Genomic DNA, 10,797 nt, shown 5'->3' with positions numbered 1-10,797 from the left:
ACAGCACCAGGCAAGGGATCAGCAGCTATGGTTTGCCTCTCGGGGTCTGGTACAAAAGCTCCCACAATGCACCTGGTAAACTTAAGGAGCTTTTTACAAAAGTAGCTACAAACTTCTGCAATGTCTTCCTGAAGCCCCTCCTGTCTGTTCAAAGTGTCCAAGGGTCTAGAAGCTTCGAGATGGTCCTTGAGACGTTGAAACTTTGTTTCCCACAATGCTCTTTGCCAAATTCTCAAAAGTCCACTAGACACACTTCAGATAGGTTCCTCTAGGTGGAGATGACAGAGGCAGAGCTCTATTAACCTGTCACTGTCAGGGAGCGCACTCTGTAAACTTTAGAAGTAAGGCAAAGTCCTTAGGGTTGTAGTTCCAAGTGTTCAGTAGGTGCAGTCATCCAGAGTGCAATCCTTTGGATGCAGGCAGGGTTACACCATGGCAATTCTTCTTCTTCTGTAGTGTAAGGCAGGGAACTCTTGTAGGTTTTTTGTACATGTTGCTTTCAGGGAGTCCCTCCTCAATCTTTTTGAAACAAGGAAAAGTCCCTAAGGCTTTAGTTCCAAAATGTGCAGCATGTGCAGTCCCAATGACTGCAGGCCTATTGGGGTGCAAACCAGGGGTTCAACTAGGGAAATCCTGGAAAGGGGCTACCACTCGGTCCCCCCGAACGTATGGTTGGGTGTCCCGATCGCCCCGGGAAACCATTTTGGGCGGGAGGCGTGTCTCGGCTGGTATGCCCGAAGTGGCGTAGCCGGGGCGCGCCTTTTTCCCGCCCAAGAGGGGTTGTCCTAGACACCTACACCGTTGGACACGGCCCGTAGGCGGTTGGAGGAGGGTCCACGCCCTCCCGAGGAAGAATAAAAGGAGCAACAATCCAAGGAAGCATCCTCTTGTTCCTGTGCTTGGAAGCTGCACCTCCCCATTGCACTTGAGCCCGAGACGGAACAAGGAGCCAATTTTGAGAACTTGTAATTTTTTGTGTTTCTCTTTCAGTGAGTCCGAAGCTTTGGACCCAGGACTTCGAATCGAATATTCACGAACGATGCCCGGCAAGAAGGTCAGAAAGAAGGTGGGACTGAACAAATGCTTCGCATGCTGGTGAAGGACATGGCTAACATGAAGAAGCAGATGGCGGCAATGAATGGCACGGGCAGACCGAAGAAAGTCATCGGACCAGCATTGCCGGGAATAGTCCCTGCCGGGAGAGGTAAAAGGGCCAGGAATAGGGCGGCAGGAGGGGGGGCCCCGGTTCCCGAGTCACCTCCGGCGAGCCCGGTCAGTCCGGTGGAGGCCCCAGTTCCGATCCCGAACGCGGGACAGCCGATCCCTGTGGTAGTTACACCCGTTAGCGAGGGGGATATGCCCCCCGAACTGGCCGCCCAGTTGGCGGCGTGGTTAGGCAGGAACAACGAGAGTGCTGTGGCACCAGGAGACACGGCCGAAGAGGCCAGGTTAATAATGAAACAGTTGCGGAAATCGAGAGATGCTGCGAAGGCACCTTGTCCTCTTGTGTCCCCGCAGGTTCCCTCGGAAAAGCCGGCGTCGAGCGTTGGAACAACAGCAACAACAGATACAGCTACTGGTTCGGGTAAGCAGCCGTTGCCAATAGCGGGGGAGGGGTCGTTACCCTCGAGGAGGGAAAAGGTGGTTCAGCATATCCCGATGGATGTGAAAGAAAGGATTTGGGCTGATAAATATGTGAACATGTTTTCACTATTGACCGATCACTATGAGATAGAGCACGTTAAAAATCAGAAGGAGTTGTTGCATCCGTGTGTATGGCGTGCAAAAATGCCGAATTTCAGAGTAGATGAAACAATCGCTAATTGGGCCAGGGCGTTTGGAATGTTCACAGCAATCATGGGGGAACGTAGGCCTGAAGTGTTGTCGGAATTAGCCTGTTACCAAACACGTATTATGGAATTTTATGAATCATATGAAGGCAATCAATGGATGGGTTATGATAACAAATTTCGTAAGGCCAAGGAGCACGACTCATCCCTGACGTGGGATTGTTTTGACTCTATTTCCTGGCAGAAGCAGGTTATGCCGAACACGGCGAAGTCGTCTTCTCTTGGCGGGAATGGGGCAGAGCCCTCCCGCCATTATTTGGTGGCGCCCTTTCGGGCAGGCGCCAACGGGGATCAGCACACAAAGAATATTGGGAACTCGGGTAAAAAAGGGGTGTGTTGGAGCTTTAACAGAGGCAAGTGCACTAGGCCACAAGGGACATGCAAGTTCAGGCATGAGTGTGCAGGGTGTGGACAGTCTTCACACCCGAGAGTTCGTGCAGAGCCAAGAATGGTGATACAGGAGGTAGAGGAGGGGCCAAACAGGTCTAACATCGGCCGAGGGGCACCGTTACCTACTCCCGTTGACATCATGGCATTGATCCCTTGGCTGAACGAATATCCTGATCATGTCTCCGCTGGGGTGTTGCGAGACGGTTTCTCATATGGTTTCCACATCCCGGCGGGGGGTTTTCAGGGGAAACACAGTGTAAAAATCAACTATCGGTTCAACAAAATACGGCGGTGGTTCAGGCAAAGATTGCAAAAGAGGTGACCCGAGGTCGGGTCGCGGGACCGTATGTGAACCCGCCTGTTGTTAACTTTGTTTGTTCACCGTTGGGAGTAGTCCCCAAGAAGGACCCAGGTGAGTTTCGGTTAATCCATAATTTGTCCGCTCCCAGGGGTCTTTCGGTGAACGATGCGATTGACCCGGGAGTTTGTTCGGTGCGGTACGCATCCTTTGATGAGGCCGTCGCCATGTTGAATCGCCTGGGGCCCGGAGCGCTGATGGCTAAATCAGATATCGAGTCAGCGTTCCGGTTGCTCCCGGTACACACACAGGATCAGCATCTCTTAGGTTTTGTGTTTCAAGGACGCTACTACATGGATAAATGTATGCCGATGGGTTGCTCCATCTCATGTGCGTATTTTGAGAAGTTCAGTACTTTTTTGCAATGGGCGTTCACCAGAGCCACGGGCTTCACGCAGGTTATGCATTACCTTGATGATTTTCTGTTTCTGGGGGCAGCCGGGGGCACGGAATGTGAACAGGCTTTGAGGGAATTCTGTAATCTCATGAAAAGATTTGGCGTGCCATTGGCACCAGGCAAGACAGTGGGGCCATCTACTTCACTCGAGTTTCTGGGAATTGAGCTCGATTCAGTAGAAGGGTGCTTCCGTTTGACCAAGGAGAAGGTAATGAAATTTAAGGCCTCACTTGAAATATGCCTTGGCGAGAGGAAAGTAACTCTCCATCAGTTGCAACAAGCTGTGGGTCAGCTTAACTTTGCCCTTAGAGTGATACCGATGGCTCGCCCCTTTTCCCGCTCTATCGCACAAGCCATGGTGGGCCTCAAGGAAGGGCACCACCGCACAAGACTGTCAGCAGAGGTTCGCCAGGATATGCGCATATGGCTGGCATTTCTGGCGGATTTCAACGGTCGCGTCGTGTGGAACAAACCGTCAGCTTCCTCCGAGGAGCTGGGGTTGTGGACGGACTCGGCAGGAAGTGTGGGTTTTGGCGCCATCTTTGGTAATCGATGGTCGGCACGCACATGGCCGGCGTGGTGGCACGATAGTGGGCTCACAGGTAACATTGGGTTTCTTGAGCTGTTCCCCATTCTGGTGGCCTTGAAAACATGGCCAGAGGGGTTTCGTGATCGCGCTGTGGTGTTTTGGTCTGATAACATGACTGTAGTGGAATGTATCAATAATCAGGCAGCACGCTGCAAGTGGATTATGAGATTGCTGAAAGAAATTGTCCTGCTATGTATGGGACTAAACGTCCACTTTAGGGCAAGACACGTGCCGGGGGTACTGAACCAGGCAGCTGATGCACTCTCTCGTTCCCATATGCAGGCCTTCCGGGGTTTTCTGCCCTCAGCGAACTTGGTGGCGGCACAATTTCCCGAAGCTCTCTGGTCTCTCGGTGCCCCGGATTACAAAACCTCGTGGGAGAGAGTCTAGCACCCAGGACAAGGAAGGCATATGAAGGAGCGTTCCGTTCCTATTGGTCATTTTTGGGTTCAGATAGGGGGGAGCACTGGGGACAGGAGGAGTATGTCCTGAAATCTTTGGTAGCACTACATCAGGCAGGCCGATCACTGGCAACAGCCAATAGACACAGGGCCGCCATTGCCTTCATGGCGCAGGCGCATGGCATCCAGGACCCCACATCGTCCTTTCTCGTAAAGAAGGCACTGCGTGGGTGGCAACGCCTTGAGGGCCGTAGAGTGGATGAGAGGCACCCCATAGATCTAGCAAGGTTGTCCCTGTTAATGTCCATACTCCCTGCGACTTGTTCATCTCAATCAGAGGCGGTGCTGTTCCGGGCCGCTTTTGCATTAGCATTCCATGGGGCTATGCGGGTAAGCGAGCTGGTAGCAAGGAATAAGCAGGATACGGGGGGAGGTCTGTGTCGAGAACACATTCAGATCAAGGGTGACACAATGGTAGTCACAATAGCCAGGTCCAAGACCGATCAGGGAGCCATCGGGGACAGTGTGGTAGTCCAGCGGATCCCGGGGTCTCCCATGTGCCCGGTAAAATGCGTGGAGGAGTATTTAGCGCAAAGGGTGGCATCATGGGGGGGGAGCTTGCTGAGGCACACCGACGCCACCCCACTGACTAGGTTTCAGTTTCAGCGGGTGTTAACAATGGCAATCGCGGCAGCGAGCTTGAACCCGAGCGATTTTGGGACCCATTCCTTCCGGATAGGGGCTGCTACAGAGGCTACAGCCAGGGGTCTGAGTGTTGATAAGGTGAAACAGTTGGGGCGTTGGTCCTCAAATTGTTATAAAAGGTATGTGCGGTTGCACATGTTGTGAAGCTAATGTCATGCACTCACGCTTCTTGTTTTCTGTTTGGTTTACAGTTTCGCGAGCAGGCTTTGCGGGGCGGACTGTGCAGTTGACCCGACACCTGGGGACCAGCGGTCAAAGATCACCGGCTGAGGGAAGAGTGGTGTGGGTCGTTGGCCACTCATACGTGAGGCGCGCCGCAGACGTATTCAAAGCAGGTGACATGATTCACGTGGCTGGGGAATACGGGTACAGGGTGACCTTCCACGGAAGGGGCGGGCTCTGTATTGACCAGTTTCAAAGTTTTATGGAGGGACTGTTAGGGCGGACGAGGTCACCGTCATCTGTAATCATAGTGCATCTTGGGGGCAATGATTTGGTGTCCATTGGTCGACGAGTACTTCTCGAGTTAATTTTATCCGCAGTAAGTTGGTTGGCGAGAAGGGTTCCGGGGTGCACGATTGTATGGTCACACATGATTCCTCGGAAGGTGTGGCGGGGGGCCCTCTCTGTGTCAGCCTTGAATCAGTCGGTAAAGAAGGTTAATAACAAACTGGGTAGGTTGTTTCGTACAGGAAAATTGCATTGTATTCCACATGGATGTATCCGGGGGGACCATATGTATCTGGAGGATGGGGTCCATTTGTCCCGGGAGGGAAATGTCTTACTCATAGGAGACTTCATAGCTTGGTTAAAGAGTTTGTGTAGCCATGACCTTTAGTAGGAGTTTTGTGGGGGGTCCAGATAGCCGGTCAACTATCCGGCCTGTGGCGGTAAGGTCATGATCAGTGAGCAGTAATTGGAAGATCCCTAGAGGTGGGGCGCCACCCATTATGGATGGGAGCGCCCGGGGGGAGGCGGCCATTGGCCCCTCACACGGGGAGGCGGTACCCTCTAAGGATGGGGCCGCCGAAAGGGAAGGCGGTCATAGGCCCCTCCCTGGGGAGGAGGGGCTACGGGCCCCTCCTGGGAATTTCCCGGGGCCAGGACATCCGCGACGGCGGATGTGGTAAGCAGTGTGGGGTGGGAGGGGGGTCTACGCTACCTTCTAGACACCTCACACGAGTCCTCGGACGACCACCAAGATGGCGTCGAGTAAATATGGGGCCCCCGTTAAGACAAGGGAAATTGGAAGTTGGCACAGAGGTACAGTCCTCTGTGCGCCCGCCCCTCACAAGTAAGGGGGGGAGTTCTGGTATTAGGGATCTGACACCGGTTACGACCTTGCCGTTGGCCCGTAATGTTAGGATGTACAATTTGAATTTTGAGAAATGCATTTACAGGATGTTTTAGAATCGGCTAGGAGAACCTTTGTATTAGAGATATGTTAAGGTTAGCCAATAAACATCGTAATGTGTAAATGAAATTGTACATGATATGAAACTGTTATTTTAATGTTTTAATTTTGTTTCATATTTTAATAAATACGGCCGGGAGGGTAACTCCCTCCCGCCTCCAAAAGTTCAAGAACCGTTTCTGTCTTCCCATTCTTGGGGATTGTGTTGGGAGGGGGTGACGGGTATCCCGGCCATATGGAAAGGGGCGACCACTCGGTCCCCCCGAACGTATGGTTGGGTGCCCCGATCCCCCCGGGAAACCATTTTGGGCGGGAGGCGTGTCTCGGCTGGTATGCCCGAAGTGGCGTAGCCGGGGCGCGCCTTTTTCCCGCCCAAGAGGGGTTGTCCTAGACACCTACACCGTTGGACACGCCCTGTAGGCGGTTGGAGGAGGGTCCACGCCCTCCCGAGGAAGTATAAAAGGAGCAACAATCCAAGGAAGGATCCTCTTGTTCCTGTGCTTGGAAGCTGCACCTCCTCGTTGCACGTGAGCCCGAGACGGAACAAGGAGCCAATTTTGACCCACCCACCAGCCCCTGATGGCAGCGATTTGTATTGCAATAAAGTCGATTAACGAGGATATTATCTCTTTTTCAGGTTGTTTCTAATAAAGTTGGGATTGTTTGATGTGACAATAAAATGGTTGCTCTTTTTAGGCGAAGTATCGCAGCTGAGTTGAAAGAAGTGTTATTGCATAGTTAGAAGTTTATACTTGAAAGTGCCCAGTATAACTGTTTATTCCATCCTCATTAGGTTAAAAAATGTCGTATTTATTTTTGGTCGGGCGGTAAGGTCATGATCGGTGAGCAGTAATTGGAAGATCCCTAGAGGTGGGGCGCCACCCATTATGGATGGGAGCGCCCGGGGGGAGGCGGCCATTGGCCCCTCACACGGGGAGGCGGTACCCTCTAAGGATGGGGCCGCCGAAAGGGAAGGCGGTCATAGGCTCCTCCCTGGGGAGGAGGGGCTACGGGCCCCTCCTGGGAATTTCCCGGGGCCAGGACATCCGCGACGGCGGATGTGGTAAGCAGTGTGGGGTGGGAGGGGGGTCTACGCTACCTTCTAGACACCTCACACGAGTCCTCGGACGACCACCAAGATGGCGTCGAGTAAATATGGGGCCCCCGTTAAGACAAGGGAAATTGGAAGTTGGCACAGAGGTACAGTCCTCTGTGCGCCCGCCCCTCACAAGTAAGGGGGGGAGTTCTGGTAATAGGGATCTGACACCGGTTACGACCTTGCCGTTGGCCCGTAATGTTAGGATGTACAATTTGAATTTTGAGAAATGCATTTACAGGATGTTTTAGAATCGGCTAGGAGAACCTTTGTATTAGAGATATGTTAAGGTTAGCCAATAAACATCGTAATGTGTAAATGAAATTGTACATGATATGAAACTGTTATTTTAATGTTTTAATTTTGTTTCATATTTTAATAAATACGGCCGGGAGGTTAACTCCCTCCCGCCTCCAAAAGTTCAAGAACCGTTTCCGTCTTCCCATTCTTGGGGATTGTGTTGGGAGGGGGTGACGGGTATCCCGGCCATATTCCTTTGTATTTTCCAGGAAGGGATCTGATATTAAACCAGTGCTGTTGGACATCATGCAGGTGAGGCACACCTGACTGATACTATGCAGGGTCCCACCCTGGTGTACATATTCTTGTCCCAGAGAACACTATTCTTCCAAAGTCCAAAATGGAGAAAGTTTCTCCTGAAGAGTTAGATGTGCCTAAGCAAACCAACTGTTGTAGCTAAGATTCCATAACACTCCCTTTCCAGCTCCCTCACTAATCTAATTGCTGGGTCTCCTGTCTGGCGATGGGAGCAGGTTGTGGGGTTGAGACACTGTCCTGTCCAAACTGTCATTCCGTCTTTGAAGTTCAGTTTGGACCCTCCACACCTTCCTGCTTTTTGCCCTGCAGCTTGCAGTTAACCTCCCAAAGGAACTCCTTTGTGTTAAGGCAGGCCAATTGATATCTCATTAGGACAGTTTGGTTTTGACTGGCAGAGGCTGGCCAATCAGAGAAGGGCTGCTGAAAGGCTGGATTCTGGCTCACAGAAAATAAAGTTCTATAACCCTTTACTGTAAGAGTTATAACAAATCTGACAATGGCAGGTTGTTGGAGTTATCATAACTATTCTTTTAAGTCCTTGAATTATGAGTTTAGATCCTTTCAATCAATAGTTTTACTTTATTAAATTAGTTCTATGTTAGTCTATGGACCCAATGCACTACATACAAAACTAAATTGGCAGTGTTTGCCTCACCTGAGCATATATGAATTATATGTTTAACTCCTTTCAATCAATAGTGTTACTTTTTAAAATTAGTTCTATGTTAGCCTATGGACCCAATACAATACAGACACAACTAAATTGGCAGAGTTTGCCTCACCAGGGCATATAAAACATAATTTATAATGTCCCTGCTTATAGTTACAAGGCACCCTACCCCTGGAGCAACTAGGGTAGACCGTAGGAATGACTTATATGTACGAAGTTCAAAAGCAGCCTGGAAGGCAGGACAGACTTTTAAAATGACAGCAGACACCACAGTGAAGCACACTTAAGTACATTAAGTCTACTAGGCCTCAAATCTATATGCCCTATCACATACTAGGGGATAATTGTCAGTACCAATTGTAAATATACCTAATTACCATGCACTTTTAATCAGAGCACAGGCCCTGGATTTGGCCACGGCACAATCAGAGTCTGAAAAACCAGTATCTAGTAGTCAAAATAGGGGCAACACCTGGGGGATACTGCAAACAGGTTCTGGTTTCTCACATTAGTTGGTATGGATTTCCATTAAACCCCATAGGTGGTGACATTGGAACACCCATGTACTACCCATAGGCCATGTATCACCATTAGCACTACTTTGCATTACATGAGGCAACTTTTCAAAACAAATCATGATTTACCTTGGAGAGTAAATACCACACCGTATATTTGAACAGGGTTTGCATCACGTTAAGAGGCAGTCTGGGCACAAAGTACAAGTAAATCTGAGGCACAGATTCTGTGATAATTTCATGTCACCAGTTGTTGCTTAAGGCTGTATATTTAACATTTTTTACTGTTCTCTCGTAGGTAATGCAAGAACCAAAACCTTAACATGGCCACTGCAAACAACAGATCCTCAGGTGTCTCAGAATTTGTGCTTATCTGCTTTCCAGGAATTGAGAGTTGGCAGCACTGGCTGTCCATCCCCATCGCTATTCTCTTGTTTGTGGTTCTCACAGCCAACACTACTCTATTAGTAACAATCTACTCATCGCTGCACCTTCACCAACCAATGTACTATCTGCTCTGTGTCCTCTCATTGGTTGAATTACTGATGAGTTTCACGATTTCACCAAAAACCTTGGCCATCCTTTGGTTTCACGAGAACACTATCAGTTCATTGGCCTGTTTTACTCAAATATACTTATTGAATTTTTGTCTGGGAATGCAAGCTTTAGTCTATATAGCCCTGGCTTTTGACCGTTATGTTGCAATTTGTAATCCTCTGCACCATTCTTCTATCATCACCAACAGAGGAATAGTGCAGGCTGTTTCAGTGGCACTAATAAGCAATGCTGTTGTTTTCTTGCCATATGCACTGCTGCCTGTTAAGGGAAATTACTGTGAAACTAAACCCGTACCACATTGCCACTGTGAGACCTCAGCTCTTGCAAAGATTTCCTGTAACAGCAATGGAGCAAGTGTTCTCTATCATTTAATCATTGGAAGTTCATACTTAACAATTCTTTCATTGTCTTTGGTCTTCTCCTATGGCAAGATCCTCCAAGCTGTACTGAGACTGGGCACCTTAGGAACAGCCAAAAAAGCCTTTAGCACCTGCAGTTCTCATCTGATTTTGATTTCTTTTGTATATTGCACTATAATATTGAGTAACATTTCGAACAGAGTTGAAAGATTTGTGCCAAGTTTTATCCCAGTTATGTTGAGGTTCTCTGAGCATCTTGTCATTCCGGCTCTGAATCCTATAGTGTATGGTATTCAAACCAATGAGATTCGTCAGGGAGTTCTTAAATTATTCAGAAAGATGCAGTACAGCTGTGCATAAGCCATTTCCTACAATGCCATTCAATAAAGTACACTAATCGCAAATGGCAGTATACAGGCAAATCTGGAACAAAAAACAAGAAATTCTGCAGCACACATAGAAAGAGGAAAATTCCTTTCAAGATTGTTTTCGTGCCAGAAGGTCCCCTTTCCTGCACAAAAACAATCCTGCCTGCAAAGGAGGTACACTTGCACAATAGTGCAAGGGTGCCTGGTTTGGCTCTAGGTAACAAATTATGAGCAAGTGCAGGGGGAAAGGACAGGAAAGCACCGTATTTCATAAATGTGCTGCATACCTGCCCTTTCACAATGGCATAGGGCAGCGCAGCAAGAAGACTTGCTGTGCTGCTGTAAGCCAATTCCTCATAAATGAGGACACAGGTGGTTGCTTTTCCAATTGAAACCATTTGGAAATTACTTTCAAAATATCAGTTACCAACCCTAGAGTCAAATGGACATTTAATTAACAATTATCTAGGTAAAATGGATTAAGTTGTGGTTGATACACGTTAAAAATGGCAACAACGTAGATGTTTGTTTTCTCTGATGTGTGAATGATTGGTATTACCTTAGTTTTG

At 49.1% G+C, this 10,797-nt stretch overlaps 1 protein-coding gene across 1 annotated transcript; it reads left to right on the top strand.

Annotated features, from left to right (window-relative positions):
* The first annotated feature begins 9,266 nt into the window (after window positions 1–9,266).
* On the top strand, window positions 9,267–10,220 carry LOC147693426 (olfactory receptor 56A4-like). Its single transcript, XM_086935984.1, has one exon. The coding sequence runs from the start codon at window positions 9,267–9,269 to the stop codon at window positions 10,218–10,220; it is 954 nt and encodes a 317-aa protein (XP_086792110.1).
* Window positions 10,221–10,797: the final 577 nt, after the last annotated feature.

Source organism: Lissotriton vulgaris, chromosome 8, assembly GCF_964263255.1.
Source record: "Lissotriton vulgaris chromosome 8, aLisVul1.2, whole genome shotgun sequence".
NCBI classification, from domain to species: domain Eukaryota; kingdom Metazoa; phylum Chordata; class Amphibia; order Caudata; family Salamandridae; genus Lissotriton; species Lissotriton vulgaris.
This window is presented reverse-complemented; position numbering and strand designations above follow the sequence as displayed.